At 44.1% G+C, this 23655-nt stretch overlaps 1 protein-coding gene across 1 annotated transcript in view; it reads right to left on the minus strand.

Annotated features, from left to right (window-relative positions):
* BZW2 (basic leucine zipper and W2 domains 2) overlaps positions 1 to 23655 on the minus strand; it is a 46296-nt gene that overhangs the window by 22539 nt on the left and 102 nt on the right. Inside the window, exons 2-3 of the mRNA XM_056857342.1 lie at positions 5868 to 5932; positions 3100 to 3276 (exon numbers count right to left, since the gene is read on the minus strand). Of these exons, the coding sequence (XP_056713320.1) occupies positions 3100 to 3276; positions 5868 to 5925 (235 nt within the window). The 5' untranslated portion in view covers positions 5926 to 5932. The remainder of the gene's footprint in view (positions 1 to 3099; positions 3277 to 5867; positions 5933 to 23655) is intronic.

Genomic DNA, 23655 nt, shown 5'->3' on the forward strand with positions numbered 1-23655 from the left:
GTGCCATTCCTTCTCTTTCTCACACTGAGGATTGGCACAGAACGAAGGGAGGTGGATCTCCTGTTGTCTGTGGAAGACCGAGTTTATCTTAGGTACGAAAGTGGGATCTGGGCAAAGGACCACTTTGTCAGCATGGAAAATACACAGGCCTGCATTAATCGAGAGAGCTCCCAGCTCTGATACCCATCGCGCCGAAGTGACCGCGACTAGGAACAAGGTCTTCATCCTGAGGAACTTCAAGGGGACCTCTTTCAAGGGTTCAAAGGGATGTTTGGTAAGTGCCGCCAGAATGACGTGAAGCCACCAGGTAGGGAATCTAGGGACTGGGGGTGGCTTGGATTGCATGACCCCTTTTACGAAGGATTTTATATGTGGATGTTTGGTGAGTAACAAATCCGTCTAGGTGAGTAACACTGAGGCAATGGTGGATAGTTGTCTACGTAGGGTAGCTACTTTGAGATTTTGGGACACTCAATCGTGTAGGAAAAACAGGACATCTGCTGTTGTTGGATGCAGGGGGTTGACGCCCTTGCGCCTGCTCCACCTGACGAATGCCTTCCAAGTAGAGTTGTATATCCTGCGTGTCGCTGGTCTACAGGATTCCATAATAGTGTCCACCACCTCTGGGCTGTAGCCGTATTTTAAGAACCTGTTCCTCTCAATAGCCACGCGGTCAGCCTGAACCAACCAGGACCTGGATGGTGAATGGGTCCCTGCTGTAGTAGGTCCGACTGGAGAGGAATTCGCCAAGGGTCCTGGATGGAGAGCTCTTTCAGGGCTGGATACCATGGTCTCCTGGGCCAGTCTGGCGCTATCAGGAGTACCAATACATGTTCTCTGCATATTTTTTCTGAGTACCCTTAGTAGTAGAGGAAGGGGAGGAAATGCATAGAGGAAGACCTTCGGCCAAGGTGCCAATAAGGCATCCATCTGTTCTGCTTCCGGGTGACAGAATCTGGTGTAGAAGCGGTCCAGTTGGTGATTCTTGTGGGAGGCGAAGAGATCCACGATTGGAGCACTGAACCTGTTGACAATTTGCTTGAATACTGTCCTGTTGAGGGACCACTCTCCTTCCTCCACTTGTTGTCTGCTCAGCCAATCCACGTGCACATTCTGTGCTCCCTGGATGTACTCCACCTTCAATGATCGGAGGTTCCTCTCTGCCCACTTCAGGATACGCAAGGTCTCTTGATGTAGTTTTGAAGACCAGGAGCCCCCCTGTTTGTTGATGTGGGCCTTGGCAGTAGTGTTGTCCGTCCTGATCAACACAAGCTTTCCGATGACTAGAGGGCCGAATGCCTTCAAGGCCATCCAGATGGCCCTGATCTCTAGCTGACTGATGTGCAGACTGCGTTTCTGTGGGGACCACTGACCTTGCGCCAGCTGGTCCGATAGGGTGGCTCCCCATCCATCCAGGCTGGCATCTGTGAATATCTGTGTTGGGTCCTCCATGTATGTAGTTTTGTCCTCTGCTCAGGTTGTCTGGTGACAACCACCATCACAGGCTTCTGCGTACCTGGGTCGTAATACGGACCAGTCGATTCTCCTTGGCCATGATCTGGCTCTGGAATGGTCGTAGTAGCCACTGCAATGGGCGTGCATGAAGTCTTGCCCACTGAACGCACCCCAAGCAGGAGATCATCAGTCCTTGTAAGGCTGCTAGGGACATCAGTTTGGCAGACCTGGAACTCGCAATCTCGCTGGCGAACCGGGCTAGTTTTAGTGACTTGTCTGGCGGAAGTACCACGGAGTTGGTGGTCGTGTCCAAGATCACTCCTAGGTGCAGAAGTCGTTGTCTTGGGTTGACATTGCTCTTTTGCCACTTTACAAGGTAGCCATGCCTCTGCAGGCATTGAATCACTTTGTGGGTGTGATCTAGGGCTAGGTCCTTGGACAGAGCCCATATTAAAATATCGTCCAAGAGGGGTGAATTTGTATACCCTTTGTTTGTAGGTGGGCTATCAGCGTTACCATGATCTTTGAAAAGACAAAGAGGGCCGATGTCAGACCAAAGGGGAGGGCCTGGAATTGTAGGTGCTCTTCCAGGTAGGCAAACCTGAGGAATTTCCGGTGTACAGCATGAATAGGGACATGGAGGTAAGCCTCTGTGAGGTCTATGGAGGCTAAGAAAGCGCCCGGACGGAGAGCCTCTATAATTGAGCAAAGCGTCTCCATCCGTCGTCTGAGTCCCCTTCACAGAGAAGGGGATCTTCCTGCTCTTTCTCCCCGTCGACCATCTTGGCTTCTCTCCCGCTTGCGATATGCAGGGGTGGGGGGAAGGAGTCGGGCGAAAGACAAGAAGGAAGAAAGGTTAAGACTACAGACTGATTTAACAAAAGGTAAGGTAAGTAGATAGAAAAGAGTAAGAAAGGAGATAGAATATTGAAGCCTACTCTAAAGTCGTTGGAGAGTCTTCTCCAACCAACCTTCCCAGATTAGGCAGGAAGAGAAACTGGGGAGAGGTGGGAGATTCCCGCCAAACCGGATAGGAAACAAAACGACTTCCTGCCTTCCCCGGCAAGCGGCGAGAATCACCCAACAAGATGACCTTTCCTCAGAGGGAGAAAAGTGGAGTATAAAAACAAACTCTTCTCCTTCTACCTGAGAGTATCCCTAGGAAAAACGTTTTGTTTTATTTTAAAACAGACCATTTGGTTCTTGGCCAACCCGGTGCACTGTGCTGAGACCCCATACACAGAGAAAATTGGGAGCTGGGGGAAGCCAAGATCAGGTGGGTTGGAAGACAACAGTAAGGAGAACTGGGCAAGATTGAGCAAAAAAGGTGGCTGGATCCCAGTCAGTAGATCTTTGTAGCGTAGTGTAGTTACAAAGACAACTCTGCATCTAATAGTTAGGGAACTTTAGGTGTCATACTAGACAGCATTTCTATTATAACAGCCACAAAAATCAAAACATTTGTCAAAATGTAACAAAAACACGCAGCTTAACAATATGAAACAAACAAACAAAATAACACCAGGATCAAGAAGGGAGGGAGACTAATATTAGTTGCCAGACAAATGAAACCAAGACGGCATGTGCACCATGTTACTGGTATGAGCTCTGAAAGTGTTAACATTTTCAGTCCGACATACTTACCCAGCATGCTGCCAGCTATCAAGATGTCAAAGAGAGTGTCAGCATAGCGACGATAATCTAGCCTTGATCCTGTTGCATCCAGAAACTTGGCTACCGCTTCCAGGTCGTCACCAGCTTCGTTGAGGCCCTGGACAATTGTATCCCTGAAGACCGTTGGTTCAAATTTCTCCTTTTCATCTAGAGCAGAAAACTATCACTAATCACAGTATGAAGTCTGTATGGCTACTTCTCTGTTGCTTTCAGAACATTTATTGGATGAGCACCAAATGGCCTTTGTTACATAGTCATTTTTCTTCCCTATGTTCAATGGGTTTCTCAGTGCAGTGAAGGTATGCCCAACTTCTAAACAGGAAGTGGATTCTTTGAGAATGGGGATATTTCATGGCAGTTTTCATGGAGTTTATTTCCTAAGACATACTGGGGGACAGTATAATTGGTGCTGGCATGTTAGTGGGCTAAACCTGAGACAGGGGTGGGGCCTATGCAAAAAAGGGGATATTTATGCCTTTTACTTGGTCAATCTCTAGTGATGGGTGAGTCAAAAAATATTTCCATTAAAGAGCTTTTTCATGATGAAGAGAACTTCATTTTTATTAAATTAACATCCCTTGCCACTTATCTTTAAAAGCTGTCCTCATGACCGATTCACCCAGATGCAAAATCAACATTTTAAATGGTTTCCTTTTAGTTAGATCAGACGTTCATAATCTTACACCTTTAAGAAAAGCCTCAAAAATGAGATTTGCAGAAGTAATGTGTATCAGACTTCAAGGTAAATGACTGACTGGTTTCAATTAGCTGAAACTGGTATGACTACATAGGACTGCTCTGTAAGTTTCTCTAATGGTTTAAAAAATAGTATTTTATTGTGGGCTTTTCTGCATGGGGTTTTCTCATCGGTTCTGGACCCATACTGTTTCGATCTATCCCTTGATTTCCACGCACATTTTTGTGCCTTTAGTTTTTGCTTCAGGTTTTTTGTTTGTTTGTCTTTTCCCCATTGTTTTCCTGGTTCTTTTGAGACTACTTTTATCCCGATGTTTTTCTGGAAGCTGATTTTGAGTCGGCATGCATAATGTTTCTGTTGGTTTTCTTTGCCTGCACCCTCACCCACCTCCAGCCCATTGTTCAATGATTGGACTGTCATGGTCAAAGGACTCCCTCTCATTCACCACCACCCCAGCCCAGAGACGTGTGATTGCTTTTTCTTTCTTTTTTAAATGGCACAAAAATGTCGAAGTATCGCTGGAGTGTTGTAACAATGGGCATAGGAGGTTCTCTGAATTCCCAGGCTTAATTTTTAAAAAGTAAGTATCTGTCCCCAGCCCTGACCTGGATGGCCCAGGCTAGCCTGATCTCGTCAGATCTCAGAAGCTAAGCAGGGTCAGCCCTGGTTAGTATTTAGATGGGAGACCACCAAGGAATACCAGGGTTGCTGTGCAGAGGAAGGCACTGGCAAAACCACCTCTGTTTGTCTCTTGCCATGAAAACCCAAAAAAGGGGTTGCCATAAGTCGGCTGCAACTTGAAGGCACTTTACACACACATCTGTCCCCATCCCTCGTGGACATATAAGGAAACAGGCATATCTCCGTGAGTGAAGAGGCTAGAGACTTCCCTTTTGTTTAAATGAAAGCTGGGAATCTGAAGAACCCACTAAGCCTATTGTTACAGTGCTCCAGCAATATATCGATATTTTAGTGCCATTTTTAAAAATGTGGGGGAGGTGCTGTGACACCAGGGATAACAACTGGTGACGGCACCCTCCCTTGAAAATCCTCATTATTTAAGGCACGTGCAGAAGAAAATGAACTGATTTCACAACTGTGAAAATGCACAGGGAAGGCAGACATGCGGAACAACCGTGCCCAAACCAATTCCAATGCTTCTGGATCAACCCCCAAGAAAATCAGGAGAAAGTAGAGCATGCAGAAATGCCCTGAGAACATGAAGGTGACACAGACACTACTATAAAAGCATCTTCTACTGAAGTTCCCATGTGATATTTATTAATTACATTTCCAGTAAACTACTGATAGACTATGAATTCTATGTACTGTACATATTCTACTCTTCACTTTAAAAGTTGTTTGACAGCATGAAAATGCAGGGTGGACTGATTTCAACTGATGTTTAAATCACCAAGAACAAGAGATTAACTTAACGGAAAATTACTCTTTTGATATTTCTTAAATAAAAGTGAATGTCGATGGTTGCTTTAATTATAAAAACATACTGGAAAAACCCACAAACAAGCAGCAGCTGACTGTACCTGAAAATCAGGGAGAGGCAGCAACATCTTGAATATAGCCTGGAAACAAGTTGGCAACCAATGGAGAGATTGCAAAATGGAAGGAATATGCTCCCCAATTAGGATTCCCAGATGCCTGCTAATAGCAGGCAATTGCCCACTAATTCATGCTGCTGCTTGCTGACACTCAGCTGCTCGATGGGCTGAAGTCACTTCCAGCTTGATGCAGAAGCGCCAGCATCAACCAGGGAAAACCATAGAGTTTTGGGGCAAGTGCTACAGCATTTCTATGGTGCGATGCTGGCACATCCGAGTTGAACCAGGAGTGATGTCATTGCACAGGAGATACAGATTGCCATCCCTGAACCAGCTTCCCTAAAGCTTCCGCCGGTTGCCAGGGGGGACCTGACAACCCTATCCCAAATACGAATCATTCATTTTAATCCACCCTGCAATATTTTATAAAAACATAAGTAATCATGATAACTTTCAGAAAGGAAAGGAAATATCAAGCCTACCCCTCTTCCTAGTTTTGAACCGCTGGCCTGTTAGCACCGGCTTCTGGAGCTTATTCATAAAATTTCTGCGGGGAAAAAGTTTAAAATATTAAGAATACATTTTAATGGAGAGACTTTCAAATCAATGATTTGCAAAGAAAACACAGCATCATGTGATCTATAAAATATATTTTATGACCAATTATGTGTTATCTTGGGTCTTGACTCAGGAAAAAAAATACATGCAGATGCAACAATTGTTCAAACATGCCTGCCAAGTAGTTCCCATTTCTAGTTGCCATCACATTTTTAGATGGTTATGCTATCTCTAAAAATGCTAACCTGTACAGCTTAAATTTTGCTACTGTGCCCTCCTTCTCCCTCTGAAACTCGGGTCAACTCAACCTGCTAATCTCAACTGGATCCTTCAGTCTCCCATCTCCACTTCCTTGTCCTCTATCTAGTTCTTTCCAGACATTCATTTGGGGGTATCCAATCATGCATACCAGAAACATGCCAGAAGAGTGAAACAGAAAGTACACGCAGTGCTCATTTCAGACAAAATAGCACACACAAATATTGCAAGGATCGCAGGCAGCACACACTCCCAGTACAAGTCAGGTTTGCCAGCCCCCTAGTGGGGGTGGGGGATCCTCTGCTCCCAGTTCCTGCCATCACTCAGAGCAGCAACAGAAATTTAAAAGAAAATGGCCATTGGGTCAACCATGCAACATCACTTCTGGGGGAAATCCAAAGTGACATCACACCTCTCTAGGAATTGGTGGAAACTCTATGGTAAAACCATAAAGCACCTGGTGATTTCTTGAGAGGCATGACAGCCATCCCCCTATGTCCCCACCTCTTGATGAGCCACTGGTTGTCAGCCCATACTTGGCAACCCTATTATAAGTATGAATGATTATAGCATTTGAAAATGTCTACTCTTGCATGCTTAGTACCAAAAGCTTCTTGTAGGTCCTCTTATCCATACAGATTTAATTTTTATTTCCTACTTCCATCCATGCCACCCATCACCTTTCGAGTATCGCCTGAAGCTTGGAGCAACCCTTTTCAATCTGCAGTCCCACCATCTATTATCCACCTCCCTTGGCTGTTTGATCATAGCGCTTTAGTTACCTCCAGACAGCTAAATCTAAGAGTAAATCCTGAGAAATGTACCATTGCTATAGGGCCTCTTGCAGCATGGTTACACACAAGCTAAGGGACTACATTTGGCTGATACTGCTTAAAGCCGCTTTACATAGACTTTTCCCCAACTAATCAGCCTTAAGAAAGCCACCAGTCACCAGTTCTTAGTATCATACCTCTTCATCTACAAGGTAATACAGCCCACCTTGCATAGCTTTCATAGTAATATGATTAAAAAGCACTTTGAATATGTGAAATATAAATCATAATGGTACACTATGAAAAGCAAGGTCCTTATAATGTTACTAAAAGCTTTAGTTAATCGGGCTTTTAAAAAGCAAAGGTGATAACTTCCTGGAGTGGTTGATCCACCAGATATCCAAAAACCCAGAAACTTCAATAGAAGAGTTAATTAAAAACACAAAGAATAGGCAATACCTCATCAAGATTTGAGAACAACTATGGCTCTAAGATGAAGCACGTCTTTAAAAATAACATCATGATCTCTTGCATAACAATGGTGTGTCAATCGAAAGTATAATGTGCGTCATTTCCACATTCAACTAGCTGTCAGAGTTTAACCGTATCATTGGAACTGTCAATTTATTCCCCCCACCGTAATACTATAAGCCTTATACAACATACACTTTCCCCACACTTTTAAAAATATTAGTGTCTCCTCCCCAAAGAACTAAACCATTCCTTCTTTTTTATAGTTACTGGTCTGGTACACCTAATGCAGTAATCATTACTACTGCACCTTAGAGGTTTCCATGTTGTTGGTGTTGTACGGGAAGTTAGCCTGTCCACTCACTGAAAAGTTTGTTTTTCCAAAGAATTTTTCATAGGCAGAAAAGAAAAATGACCAGGGTGCCACTGTAGATCACAGCTGTGGCCACCTCTTACTCCCTATTTGCTCAATCACCCTGGTCTTTTCCCACTTCAGTTAGCACCATAATGCTTGGCTTGAGCAGAAGAGGCACTGACCTCCTCTTTTCTCCCCTTCATCCATTCTAGCTAACAGCACGACTGCTAGGGAAGGCCCAGGCAGCATCTGAGGTGATATGGGTCTCAGGAATGCCTCTGCCTCAAATAGGCAACTTATGGGCTGTAAGAGGTTGTGTAACATACTATAGCTTCCCATGTCTGCTTTACAGGGGTCATCGTACTCCTACCTGTCCCTACACCCCTGTCTTTATGGACATATCCCCTTTGATCCTACACACCACTTAACTCCATTTCCTTTTTATGAAGCAACAAGAACAAGAGCTACAGTATATACCAAAAATAAAATTCCAGGATCTTTCTTACTCTCCCTCCAGCTGAATACCTAGAAAAATCCATCTGCTTCAACTTGGGGGCAAAATAGCATCCTTGATAACTGTTTGGGATGGTTGACAATCAGTAAGAACTGCATACTGTTGTGCTTTGACAAACAAAGCCCCACTTCTAGTGTGATTTATCAGCAACAAAAGTGATTTTTATTCACTTGCTTCCCCTCAGGAAAGAACAAATCTCATGGGTTGGTTGAAAATAGCATTTTCTTTGTGCAGCAAAAAAGCAGGCGGTTTAGATAGTACAAAGCAGGCAAATTAAAGAACACACATACACAGAATAGCTAAGCAACCCTGGGAGCCTGTCTGAGCATAAACTCACAAGTAGCTGGTGTCAACACACCCCAGTACTTGAGGAAAGACACCAGCTGCTTGACTTTGCAGCGGTGAAAGATATGTAAGGTGATCTCTCTTCTCGAGGGGCAAGAAGAGTAAGGAAGAGTATATGTCAAACTGCGAAAACTGGACCAAGGAAGCCTACTCACAGGACAAGGTCTTAGCACATGCTCCAAATTCTGTTCACCACCCTGGCTTCTATTCATTTTTCTTTTTGGGGGGTTGGTGGAGGGCAGGAGAGGGACAGTTAAGAGAGGCCGATTTTTCACAATGCACAAATAAAGCCTTTTGCACATTGCAGCAGGTTAACAGAATGAAGCAAAATCCAAAATTCACCACCTGTAGGAAACTTAATTATGCTTCAGTACAACACACGAGAGTCACTCCAGAAGTTATTAGTACCAGAATAGGATCTTGCCGCCTTCTATATTTAGCTTTAAACACGTTGCACTCTAATCTGCTTTGGGCAGGCTTTATAAAGTAGTTACTAAAGAACCGGCGAAGGAAGGATAAAACTAGACAAGAAAGAGACAAAAGATCAGGGCAGTAAGAAGAAATATTCAAATTTGCTTCAGGCATCTCAGATCAGAAGCCTGTATCCCTTTTACAGAGAAATGTACAAACGTATACCAGCAAGGGACCAATTAAGAAGAACATAAAATCAGTGAGCTACTCCCAGGTATCAAATGTGTTTACTTACTGTATTTTGCATTTTTTCCCTGCTTTTTAACAACAACAAGGCTCTCAAAGAGCCATTAAATGTGGTGTAAATGTGGTTCAAGAGTTTCAGTTGAAATCCCCTCTTGCTATGGAACTCATTGGGTAACCTTGGGCCAGTCATTCTCTGTCAGCCTCAATTATGTCACAAGGTTATCATGTGGATAAAAGAGAATGGAAAATTCTGTCAGCAGTGCTGATTCTATAACCTTAGGCAGATGATGAGAGGGAAGGCATCTTGGCCATCTTCTGGGCATGTAGTAGGGGTCACTGGGGGTTTGGGGGGGGAGGGAGTTGTGAATGTCCTGCATTATGCAGGGGGTTGGACTAGATGACCCTGGTGGTCCCTTCCAACTCTAGGATTCTAAATCATGTATGCTACTTCGAGCTCTTTGGCGAAATGGTGGGATAAAAATGGAAACGAATAAAAACAAATATAAATAGATAAAATGAATAAATAAAAATAAATAAATAATATAGTTTCAGTGATTCTTTGGTATCAGAAACAATGGAAAGATGCTTGGCTGCCACCACATCTCTTTCTGGCCTTACTGATGGTAGCTGGTGTAAACAACCCCCCCTTCCTTCCTGCTGCCTTTGCTCAAGAGGTGTGGGAAAATCTGCATGTGTGAAAGAGGCCTTTGCCTTTTCTCCAGCCCCCTCCTTCAACTTCTCCATTCCCCTTCGCCTATTTCAAAGAGGCAACACCCTGAAGTATGAAAAACTTTAAAAATAACATTTATACTGAAAGTTATCCTTGCTGTGTTTTCCAGCGTCCTTAAAAATGTCAAAGTATTCAATCTCATCCCAGAATCATTTCAGCAGAAGTGGCAGAACAGCTTTCAAGGTCAATGAGAGTTATGATTGTCAATGCAACATTAAGAGGCAAGGCCTGAACAGAGAGAGCGGGAGAGGAAGGGATGAGATCAGAGCTATTCTGTTTACTAGCTAGAGCTTGGTTTTAATCAAGCACAGATGAAGTGGATGCTCATTAAAAAGCAGGAATGGCAGAAATCACTGTGCGGTATATGCCTCTCACAAATGCAAGAATTCAGAAAAGCGAAACTTTCTTGCAAAGCGGCTAATTCCATATGCTTTTGAAAAGAAGTACATAATGGCATTGGACAGAACTCTGCTTCATTATTCAGTCCCAGCCACATACATGCCTGTACAAATACAAATTTACAACTGAATTACTAGACATGAGGGATTCCAACATCAAACCTTAAAAATTCTATGCACCAAGACCTGTTCACAGACGATTAATATTACTATGGGACCACTGTGGCAGAGAGATAAATGAGTCCAGTTTTTAAACAACATCAGTTTGTGTCACCATTCTGATTGATAACTTTATTAGAGAGGAGCAGCTGCATTATGGCCAACTTGACTGGTTGCCACTGCAACGGGGGCCAGTACTACCAGCTGGGAAATTTCCGGAAATCAATATGGTGGGAGAAATATAGGCTTGCTGTCCAAAGAACTACAGTATATTTAAGTCAGGGAGCTCTGGGCACTGAGGCATCCCTATGGTATGAGATAGGAGCTTCCTGAGATCTACCACGACCCTACAAACCCAATCTACCTTCTGCTCCCCTTTGCTCCAAGGTCTTTGGCAGACGTCCTTCACAGCTCTGCTATAAGGGAAATACCCAGGGACTGGACCGTCTGTATGCATAACATACACTCTACTACCAAGCTATGGTCTGTTCTTGAAGAGTTCAACTCATTTTTGTGAATGTACATTACAGGGTAAGTTCAAGACACGTTCATAATGGAGCGTGCCCAGTGTCTAGCAACAAGCTCTTGGTCATTACTGAACTGTCCTCTTCCCCTTATAGATACATTCTTTTCTCATGATTTGTTGGAAATGGCTGATGCACAAAAAATCAAACACATCTGTGAAGCCATGCCTGTTTTCAGCAGCCAGTAATGTCATTGTCACAATTATCCCTACAGTACATTTTAAAGAGAGTAGATAATTAAAGGCTTGGAGGAGCCATTTTTACAGATATGTTGGCCTGCAAGTCTCTAGGCAGTTATCGATGTAATTCCAACTCAATACAATTCGTTAACAAGCAAGCTATTTTACAAGAGAGTCACTGCCAAGCTGATGTTCAGTCTTTCGGGAAATGCATTTTTGAAACCCTGTGACCTGAACAACCTGACTGATGAGCCACTTTCAAAGGGAGAATGAACCTAACATTTCCCAAACAAGTTATATATCAAGTCATTGGGGAACTCAATTCGTTCAACAGTTTACAAACTTGACTATTTTACAAATGGTTAAACAAACAGGATCAAATGTAATATGGACTTTGATCATCATCATGATTTTGCTACTATTATTCAGAACATGAGATATTGAAACCAGTCAGCTTCTTAATGAGCTCCTCTGATAGTCTTCTTCCCTACCGATGAATGTTTCCATCATGACTTTACTGCCAAGATTTCTCAAGTGCATGATCAGAAATTAATTAAACACATCTCGCGCCCCCAAGCATAGTATTTAGATGCAGAATTATTTTGAACCAGCACAAGAGCAAAAAATACATTGTGTTTTGATTTGTTCAAAGGACTACAATTTTATTTATTTATGCCATCAAAATATTTATAGCTCGCCATTTCTCCTGGCTCACGGAAGCTAATTTCTAATTACAACCAATATAGCTTCCATTCTAGAAAGGCACTAACAGTTGCTGCAATATATGTTAAATGAAGAATAAAGTTACTTTCACAGAATGTGCTGGTGTTAGCCAATTGTAAAACATGTTATGAATATTGAATTACCAAAAGGCAAACCTATTAGCAGTCACACCCCTCCTCCATAAAAAGGGTCTCTAAGATCATCAGGCCAGGGCACTGCCCCAACCCAAGTGAATGTCCTCTGAACAGTTCTGGGATCCATCTCATGGTTTACAACCCTTGGCAGGAGGGGCGAGGACAGCTGACCTTTTCCCATGGCCTAAAGTTGTGCTTGGCTAAACAAAGGGACAGGCTAAAGGCTAATTTGTGTCACCTCAAAGGTGACCTTATCAGCTCTCCAAGCAGAACTCTCTCACCAAACCTGCATCCCTATGGTGGCAAAACTTCAAAGACTTCCTTCCCTCTTGGTGCAAAGATCCGGAAAAGCAATCAATCACTCCCTTTGATCTCTCTAAGATTTCCTCCCTGTCACCGCAGTTTAAGAACAGATCCCTTGGCTCTATGTGTGTCCTGGATCCACTCATTCACCCCCACTTGCATGGGTTAGCTTTGTTCTCCGAAATGCTGGTCATTTCCCTCTTTAGTGCTGCTTCCGTTGATGCCCCCTTTCAAGACTGGTAATTATCACCCATCCCTACACTCCATCCTATCTCCCTCTTTTCTCTAGATAGCTCTTGCATGCTGTGAGAATGTATTTCACTAGAAAATACTGTTTTTCCGTTATTTTTATCACTTTATTTGATTTTTCAATAAAACTTGACTCAACTTCCAACAACTGCCTGTTTATTTGAGAGTTTCCACTTGGGACTATCCTGGTATACACTGGTTATTTGATCCCAGCTACCCCTCCTTCTCAACTAATTTCCCCAATTTATTAGGCATCCATTCTGACTTTAAATATTCTCCTGATGAACAACTTGAAACATACTGTATGTTCATAATTGTATTATACAGGCAGCATGAGATAAAAATTCATCATTCAAAAAAGAGGAACACTAACAGTCAAGAAGAAAGTGTTAATGTGACATTTTGCATAGCACTAAACTAATGACAAAAAGTTACAACTTCAAACAGTATGCTACAAGTACAGAAAAAAATCCACAAGGAATTGATTTACAATATTAAATCTTAATCATTTTTGGAGTAAAGCAGAGCAGAATATGTATGTTTTTACTGCACACTGTAAGATCTTGGCTAAGATCAAGTGTAGTACATACTAAATCTCCAAATGTAAAGGTTTAGACATCATTGGCACAATGAATTCATACGTTTTAGGCAGATATTTAAATCCATCTGTGATCCAAGTAAGTGTATTTGTTATGCTTATTTTAGCCAGTGAATAAGATTACTTAAGCATCTTTACACAATAATCCAAAGTTAAAAATTCCCTGAATAAGACACCCTGACGTAAAGTAGTAGGAAAAATGCATATTCTCTACAGTATTTAAATCCATTACCCCTGGAGTTCTACCTAATCAATTACATTCTGTTGCACAAGCAATGGCCATTTTGATCATGGATACATGATGCATATCCTGCAAGGTTGCACTATTAATGCTAGCTATCACTTTGGGATATGTCACATGTAACATTCAGGCCAGACGTGGCACATATTCACAAATCCAGCTGAGATCAGCATGTGTATTACTTCCCAGAGAGGAAGTACATACTAAACATACATCTACATATAGATGCCATCTAGGATGCATATTCAGACAAGCATGCAAATACACACAGCCATTTATAGTTTGGTTACCTAGTCAGAAGTATCTGTTAAAACCATAACCATAACTGCATTGAGCCATCATGTTTCATGAAATAAAGTCACCATTTATTTAGGACAACTTATAAACCATGTTTTCAATATGTTCAACGCCTTGGATTTAAAAAAGTAAGTACTTTAGCCACCATGTTAAAACAAGACTACTCAGGGCAAGCACCAAATATAAAATGCAAGTAATTTATCATGGGCACCAACAAGGCCCTAAGTTAATCAGAAAAGTCTTGAAACTTTTTTTTGTAAGCTACAGATCGGGGGAAGATCGCCTGCAATGAAGGAACTGAAGCATGGCTGGATTTGCTTAACAGAACCAGCATGGAGGCTGAGATCTCAGAGATAGTCTCTCCCTGAGTGGGGGTTCCAGCCCTGAGAGTAAAAGTTAACACCAGCACACTGAACTGACCTCAGAAGGACACAGGCAGCCAGTGTAAAACAGCTGCGTATGATCACCTCCTTCTCCCCTCAGATTTGGAAAGAGGCTTGCAGCAACATGCTGCACCTGTTCAGCATGCCAGACTGCGCATAACAACACACATTACAGGCATCAAGCATGGAAGGTGCCAGAGCATGAATCAATATAGCAAGGTCACACTATGGTCTGTCATGGACCCTGAAATATCTAATGATCTATCCAAGAGTAAGGGAGTAAGAGTAAATGCGATAGATAAAACGTGCCCTTGGACAAAAAAACATGTTTCACGTGGAACAGAGCAGGTTCCAGCCTCATTCACAGCCTCCCTGCCTGCGCAGACAGGGAAGTCATGACCTCCACTGCTTGCACTAATCATAGCCTTCGTGCAGGTATAAGTCAGGATCAAGAACAGGGTGCATGCTCCTCTACCTCACATGTGTCATTCTTTCAGTTCATGTTTTGTTTTGAATGTGACATCTGAACAAGCAATTTATGGTTAGCACTTTAGCTCCAAGCAGATATTTTCAGAATGTTGAAAAATTTGAAGGAAGATTTTTCAGACACCCACCCCCGATGGGAAATTTCAAATGTGCAACTGGGGTTGTCAACTCCAGCCATCTCTCTGGGAAAAAGATCTGAGTTTTCCACTCCCTGGGCAAGCATGCAAGCTAATTCCCCATGTCAGTCTGATCACGTGTTCACATGTGGGTACAAAAGGCACAGCTTTTCAATTCTTTCACATGGTAGTCAAGCATTCATCAGTCTATTTCAGTTTAAAACAGAAGATGGAGGAATCAGACAGACAGATGAGAAGCAAGAGGAATCAAAGACCATATGGTACCAAAACCTTGCCTCTGTGTTGTAGCAGCAATATGCTCACAGGCTTCCAGATTGCACTCAGGGAACAAATATCAGAAGATATTCTATGTCCTCAGCATGTGAAAGCACTAAGAGTGTTCCTTGTTTAAAAATCCAGTCAAAAGCAGTAGTGATATTATTGTATGTAAGTGAGAATCTGCAGATTATGGCACTGGCATTAAGAACAGGGTACACCTCACAAACATATATCGAACCCTCAACACCTAATAGCGAACAATGATCCTACGCTCTACCAGGAGGACAGTGAAAAGGGGCCATCTTCAGACAAGTATGGAGTTTCTACACACTTGGGGGACTTCCTGATGTACGCAGAAAAACGTTAGTTTGCAAATTAAAGATGAAGGGAGGGAAAGCAGGCCCATTACCCTGAGGGAAGCACATAGCACTGACAGAATTGAGTGTCAGTTCAAGGAAAGGGGGGAATTAAACTACTTGAGCTTTTAACCATTTAGTATATTGGAAGGGGAGATTAAGGTCAAGGGATGTGTGCTCTGCAAATCACATTACCTGATCCTAATTCTACCTGCTGTGGGGCAATAGGCATGCTCAGTGCTTGTCAAGCAACGCAGCCCCACACTTCACTGTTATTTGCAAACTAGTATTTCCCCCCATTCCAAAATTCTATCAATTTCAAGAGTCTGACCATGTTCATATCAAAATATCCTTGCAGTGGGTTAATTAAGATGGTAAAAATGCTGTTTCGATTTGGACCCTGGACTCTTTAAACGGAGAAGGAAGCAGAATCCCTAACAATTAGGATTAAGGGATATTCGCCGTGAAACTCTACACCAATTTCACCTCCAAACTTTCTAGCAAGCACAGGGAAGACCAGATAAAAATATACCCTTCTGCGCTATACCACTTCAGTTCAGGGCTAGATGAGCATCTTCTTGCTTACCTCACCTCAAATCTTAGCAGTTAAGGAAAGTGCACTTTACTACCTGGTATGCTCAGCAGTTCTGTTCTATTTCTATCCCTAACAGGCCCCTAAACTGTTTCTCCTACAACCAGCCAGCCAGGGAAGGTGGTAGATTGGCAGATGAAGCTACCATGGCAAGAAGTTCTGCAGCTACCTTGGTAAATACAGTAGTTTCTGTGACCACAATAATAATCTTCCCCTTCCCTGGAACTTGCATGCATCTTCCAAGTGTCCTTGCCATGCCTTTGAAAATCACTCACAGTAGAGATTTTCAACAGCATGAATTACCTGTAAAAATGTTATTTTAAATAATTTGCTTTAAAATGATGTCACTAATCATTCTGAACGGATAAACATTTAAGAACTATTTAGCTTTATAATTTCAGGTCTCAGGAGAAAACAGGAAAAAACTCCGCCCACCCCATTTATCCACATGTCCTCCTCCGCCGCCTTCCTGGGTCTTATCTTTATATTCAACACTCAGCCTGCTCAAAAAAAATCTCTACAACTCCCGTAGAATACTGCCATCTTGCAGAACCTAAAAAAGCCCTTTCGGCTCAAACAAACTTTTATTATAATCCTACTAGAAGCTGCCAAAATCTATCCATTAGCCTGCCAGAAAGGTAATTGCAATCCACCTTTAACCTAAATGTGGCAGGGAGGAAGCAAAGTTTGCGGATACTTGTATGCCAGTTTAAAGCTCTGGAACCATTCCAGTGAATTCAATAGGGCAGCCCCATAATTATGGAACAACTTCCCTTGGGAGCAGCACTTGGCCCCCTTCACTTTCGGTCATTAGGAGGCAGTTGAAGATGGCTGACTTAGCACCACATTCGATTAACTTAACAGCAGTCCCAACTTGTGATTTTAAATTTTTGTTTTTATGTATTTTATCTATATTGTAAGCCACCTTGAGCTCGATAAGGAAGAAAGGTGGCCAATAAATGTTTTAAATAAATAATATTCATGTTCACAGGCTTTTCAATAAATAAAATAACCCTGCCACCATTTTTTCCATCTTAACACACTGTGCAGCTCTGAATGAGCAAAAGCTTATGAAGAATGATTTTTCCCCCACGCTAAGCATTATTTCCTGGCAACATTTCCCTGCGCTGTGGATTAAAAAAATTGCTTCAGATGGGAAACACCAAAAGATTATAAATAGGAGTTTATTGTCACTAGAAATAGTATCATATCCCCCCACTGACACCTGTGCTGTCTTTTGTCTCATTGCATCTTTCCTACAAAGACAGCTGTGTGCACACTGGTATCTCAACCTTTGTCTAGGCAGCAAACCAACATCCACACCATACTTCAAAACCACACAGGGGTCACACCTACAGCAAGAGCTGCAAACCCTGTCCAGCCTCTGAACAAGTAGTCTGGCCTAGAAAATGATCAACTTCTATTTTATCCGATTTTCCCCAGGGTTCATTCAAGAGAATTTCCTTCAACCTGAAACTGACATTTTTACTTCAGTATTGCTGCCGAGATAGACAATTTGAGATACGAAAGCCATTAGATTTTAAATTCTGACATTTTAAACATTAAAAAACAAACAGATTTTATCCAGAGAAGTTATCCAGTAGGTAAGCATTTCGCCCTCTTAGGAGAGATACCAGCAATCATCTCTTTACACAATCTGGTTCCCTGGGTGCTGGCATTTTGCTGCTGCTGCTGCCCTGCAATCAGAGATGGATTGCAGTACTCTGTAGAGACAGCCTCTTTTTAACCCTACTGAAAAGGAATGCATTGCATCTTATTTCGATGCAATGGTCAGAAAGAAGTATTTATAAAGGACGAGGATGGGGGATTCTTAAATCTCAAGCATGATCACACTGTTCAGTAAACAAGTTTTAACAAAATCTATCCAGCACCCTAATCCTTAATGCTTTAGTTGGAAGTACATTCCACTGAAAATCAATAAGACTTTCTGCTTACCGTATATACTCGCGTATAAGCCGAGTTTTTCAGCCCAAAAAAAGGGCTGAAAAAGCCGGCCTCGGCTTATACGCGGGTCAATACGGTAGAGGGGGGAGGGAGGGGGGAGGGAGGAGGGAGGGGGGAACTTACCGCCGCCGCCGCTGGGTCCGCGTCATTTGCTGCCGCCAGGAGCGGCCTCCTGCGGCTGCATGGAGGCTGCCCCGGCCCCCGCCCGGCCGCGCCGCCGCTTCCTGGGGCCGGGAGCGGCCTCCCGCGGCTGCGCAGAGGCTGCCCCGGCCCCCGCCCGGCCGCACCGCCGCTTCCTGGGGCCGGGAGCGGCCTCCCGCGGCTGCGCAGAGGCTGCCCCGGCCCCCGCCCGGCCGCGCAGAGGCTGCCCCGGCCCCCGCCCTGCCGCGCCGCCGCTTCCTGGGGCGGCCTCCCGCGGCTGCGCAGAGGCTGCCCCGGCCCCCGCCCTGCTGCGCTGCCGCTTCCTGGGGCCGGGAGCGGCCTGGGACGGCCTCCTGCAACTGCAGGGAGGCTGCCCCGGCCCCCGCCCGGCCGCGCCGCCGCCGCCACCAGGGCCACGCCGCTTGCTCCCGGGAGCCCGGTCAGGTAAGTCTGCGGGGGGGGGGAGGGGTTATAAGCCGACCCTCGGCTTATACGCGGGTGCCTAATTTTTCCCCATTTTTGGGGAGAAATTAGGCACCTCGGTTTATACGCGGGTCGGCTTATACACGGGTATATACGGTAATATCGTATGAAGGAACAGACTGTTGAATGGGTAGAATGAAGCTGTTCTTTAAAATACCACTTGGTATCACTCAACAAAAACAGCTTTGGCATATTTATGATGCTAGATCTGTTCACAAAGATCCGATCCCATTGTTCTGCTTTTGCTACATTTGAATGTTGTTGTTGTCAGGGAAGACTAAAGGCATATTTGGCCTCTTACTACAAAAGCAAACTAATCAGTGTAGGACCCAAGCCTCAGAAAGATGGCAAAGATTGCCTTCTAATTCTGAGACAGGGAAAGGTAACACTAAAATAGACACATAACCATAATGCAGAGCTCCACTTCTGTACAATGAACTGGATGGCATGGTACTTAAAAATTAGGCATGTGTATATTCCAGAGGGCTTTGGATGATATGTTCTTTCCACACTAGCTTCTATTTCTAGCATGACAGCAATGACCTTGGTCTGGAAACTCACTACAAACATTTTCAAAAATGTTTTTTTTTAATTAACAGATATAAAAGTCTTTACTTTTGAATACTTTGAATAAGAAAGTAATTTTGGAACAGACACTCGCTTCAATTCCTACTTTCTTCAAGACCAGTTAACTTTATTTGGCTTTTGCTCTGTACAGAAATCTCTGCTAATGGGCTACTTACTATTTCAAGTACTAAATTTTACAAATCTACACAGTTTGGGCAGGGAAAAGCCATTACAAGCACGGTTTTTCCCAAGTTTCAGTTTATCATGAAAGCATACACTAGAGGTATTTAATCTCCCCACATTTAAATGGGCAGGACAACAACTGAACGTCTATATTTTTCTTCATGTAGACAGCATTCATTCCAGCAGCAGGTCATGCTTATGTCTGCCAAGTAGCATACTACTTGCTTTAAGTAGAAACTGAGAAACCATACTTCATACCATTCTATCCCTCAATATTCATCATTACTCACTAGTTCCTGTCTTTTTAGAAGACAGTCTTATGTAGATCCAAGAGTCGTACAATGAGCGACAGCTGTGGTAACACCTGGAGAACTTTTCACTGGACATCAAGTTGTGCTTTAGCTTAATGAAGTACACAAGAGAGGGAGGATCATCACACGGTGCTATAACTAACAAGGGGAAACGATTTGTTCTAAAACGAGTCACACAAGGACAATATGATTAACACATACTCCTCTTTACATCATCTGTAATTTCTTGTTCATTAATCAATGTTACAGAAATGATCCTTTAATAAGAGCTGAATGTATGTGGAGGGGAAACCCACAAGTCATATTTGGATAGCCTAAGGACTTTCAGGGAAGGAAAGCCACATGGCATAACTCAAACTAGGCAGGCTACTTGGATGGGAGACCACCACAAAAGTCTCTGCAGAGGAAGGGGATGGCAAATCGCCTCTGCTTCTCACATGCCTTGAAAGTCCCTTGCTTGGGTCTCCATAAGTCCACTGTGACTTAATATCACATACGTACATAAGAGCTTTCAGTGCAGTTCTAAGCAGAGTTACACCCTTCTAAGCCCATTGATTTCAATGGGTGTAACTCTGCTGCTTAGGATGTAACTTACACCTTAAACCACAGCGGCCCCTGTGCCCAGCCAAACAGAGGTGCCTGCTGCAGAGACAATGAGAGGACCCCTTTCTTCAGGTTTTCCATCAGTTAGGGTTCACTCACATTGCAAAGAACATGGAGAATTCAGTGAACCTGCCTAAGGAGCATCAAACTACAAGCACCAACAAATGGCACCATAGGCATAATGGATTCAGAAGTATAAACAGCATTTGTTTGCTGACAAAAGAGGAAAAATACCTCTAGCAGCTGAATGGAAATTACAATGGAAAGAAAAGTATCTAATAAACAAATTCTGTCAAACTCAGGTCTACTACTGCCAATACAAGTTTTCAGTTATGCATCCCAAAGTATTTTGCTTTTTATAAAACATCTCACAATGCAATCCTGAGCAGTTTCCCTCATCTAAAGCCATTTAAGTCAATAGATTTCGAAGGGTGCATGTCTGCGTAGGACTGCACCGCGCAACACCAATTTTCCCATCAGAAGAATGTTTGCAGGCTGTCCACATATACGCTACCTGAAGTATGTTCACAGGAACCAAGGCGTAACAAATTGGGATTTTCAGTTTTATCTCATACATCCCACACAAAGGAATTTAAGGACTTTGAAACTGGCAAGTTATAAAGAGGCATTTAGAGCTATGGTTCTCAACATTTTGGGAGTATGCCAGTCCATGGTCAGACCTGCCACCCCTGCACTTACCTCCGAAGAGATGGAAGGTTCCAGACTGTGCCAAAGGAACCATCCAGGGAAGACTGGAGAAGACCACTGTGATACTGCAGAAGCAACTTCCCAGCTCACCACGACACCCAGAGATGCCAGGCAGGTTGGGGTTTGGCTGCTGGCCAGCCCCTGAGGCCAGCAGAAGAGACATGAGGCAACAAGGATGGTAGAAGAGCAGCAAAACCCGCCACAGGCAATGGCCTGTTCCTCATCTGTTGTGGGGACCAGGAAGGCTTCTTTGGAAGGGCTGGGCAGGACACAGGCTGCAGTGACCTCCTTAGGTCAGCAGAGGCCAGAGGAGAAGCCCCATAAGGCTTCCCAGGGGGGCGGAGGAAATGGGATGCCAGGCAGGTAGCTGCCCATTGGGCCTAGGACCTGCCACTCCCATAGGCCCACCCCCCAGGAGAGAATTGTCCCACCCCCAGGCAGCCTTTTAAAAGGAGCACCCTGGGAGAACCAGGGAGGAAGGGCCAGACCTCACTTAACACACAAGATTGGGATCAAGATGAGCTTAATACGAATTCTGTTAAGGTTTTAAGAACAGAATTTAATTTGGATCCTTTTATTTATCAGCATTTAGAAATGATGCTATTTTCACAACTCACCAATGCCAAACAGAAATTCCATTAATCCTCAGATGGAAAAAGAGAAGCACAAGAGGCTATATTACTAGGTTAATTGTGGTCACATCCTCTTCTGCTGGGCTATTATAGCAAGTAAATTCAATCATTTTTAATGGCTGTGAAGCAATAATCAAAGGGAAGGAGTTCAAACTTGATTTTCTCAGTGAACTCAGATCTCCGGTTTAATAAGAGAGTTAGAGTAACGACGATAAACCCATACCTGAATTAATTTTTTTAACCAAGCCCCCACACACATGTAACACACCTGGACTTTGTAAAAAAGGTGCTGGTGGATTCAAAGGCAAAAAAACCATCCCACCCTCGTCGCCAATTTGTTACGCCTGTTAAATTATGCCTCCATGCTTCAGTTCTAAGTCTCTTTATTTCAGTCTGATAAGCAACCTAAAAACACATCCAAACTGCTGCTCTGCTCTCCCACATTCTACATTTTCTTATAGACAATTATCTTAAAAGGTACAGGTCCCCTGTGCAACTACTGGGTCATTCCTGACCCATGGGGTGATATCACGTCCCGACATTTAGTCAGCAGACTTGGTTTAAGGGTGGTTTGCCAGTGCCTTCCCCCAGTCATCTTCCCTTGACCCCCAGCAAGCTGGGTACTCATTTTACTGACCTCGGAAAGATGGAAGGCTGAGTCAACCTTGAGCCGGCTACCTGAAACCGACTTCCATTGGGATTGAACTCAGGTCATGAGCAGAGCTTGGACTGCAGTATTGCAGCTTACCACTCTGTGCCACACGCCGATACCACAAGTAACAACAATAAAGCCATACCTGTAGTTGAATTCCCTAGACTTTATGACACCATGGGTTGCCATAATTTTTAGGTCTGCTCTGTCATCCTCAGGTAACATAATAAAGGGCCTTTCTGCGCAAAGTATGAACTGCATATTAGTTGTAGTTGTTACACACCTGTAACAACTGCAGCTCCTTGGGACCTAAAACCTCAGGCTTTTGCTTTATAAATGTTCATACAAGCTCGCTGCTTTAAAAATACACAGAGGGGCACATTTAAACCCCCGTCCCCGCTCATTAAGAGAGGGCAGCTTCCACGGTAAAGGTTGAGGGCTTATGAACTCCAATGGCGCCAGCGGGATGGAACTGCGCACACAGCCGCCGCCGCCTTCCACGCACAGATTGGTTTCCCCCATTCAAACCTAAGCAACCACCAGCCGCCTTGCAAAGCGAGCCGCCGGATCGGTCTTTTCGAGCGGGGCAGCCAACCTGCCACAGCCTGGCCATTGATGCATGGGAGGTTTTGCTGCTTTCTAGATGCACATTTCCTCCATCAGGATTCTCAAAACTCTGCACGGGGTTTGCTTTTGAGTTTTGAGAATTGGGATGGGGGCAACGTGCATCTACAGAACAGGAAACCCAAGGCAAAACCTCCCGTGCATCAATGGTCAAAGCGAGGGCCTCTCCAGGAAAGGCGGCTCGTCGGAACCCGTCCCGGCTGCTGCGGAACGTCCCTCTGCACGCAGCTCCACCCAGCCGGGCATTCGAAGCAGCTCTCCAAGGGGCGCCGCACAGCCGGTTTTCAGCCAAGTGCCGCTGGCTCCCCATGTCTCCAAACCCCCCCCATCACCACAAAGGCGAAATCGCAATTCCCCGCTTATTTTTAAGCCACTGCCCTCCTCTCAAGCTGTCATACGGTCGCCCTGCTCAAGGAAGAGACACCCCCCTTCCCCACCTGCTCCGTTCTCGAAGTTCACCAAGGAAGGAAGCCACCCTCTGCCACCCCCATCTCCTGGTCACAGGTGCTGGAAAAAGAGACGCTCGCCCCTGCCGCTGAGCAAAAATGCCGATGTCAGCCAGACGCCTAGGATATGTACAGAAAGGCAGGTGGTGGCAGCACCACGTACCTTTCCAAAAGGATTCTCTCTAAAGAGAGGACCGTGCATGGATGTCGTTTCTCCCCCTTCCGTGCATTACAAGCTGCGGCTCGCCTGTTATTCCCCACTCCCTTCGTCGCCAGT

Source organism: Euleptes europaea, chromosome 11, assembly GCF_029931775.1.
Source record: "Euleptes europaea isolate rEulEur1 chromosome 11, rEulEur1.hap1, whole genome shotgun sequence".
NCBI classification, from domain to species: domain Eukaryota; kingdom Metazoa; phylum Chordata; class Lepidosauria; order Squamata; family Sphaerodactylidae; genus Euleptes; species Euleptes europaea.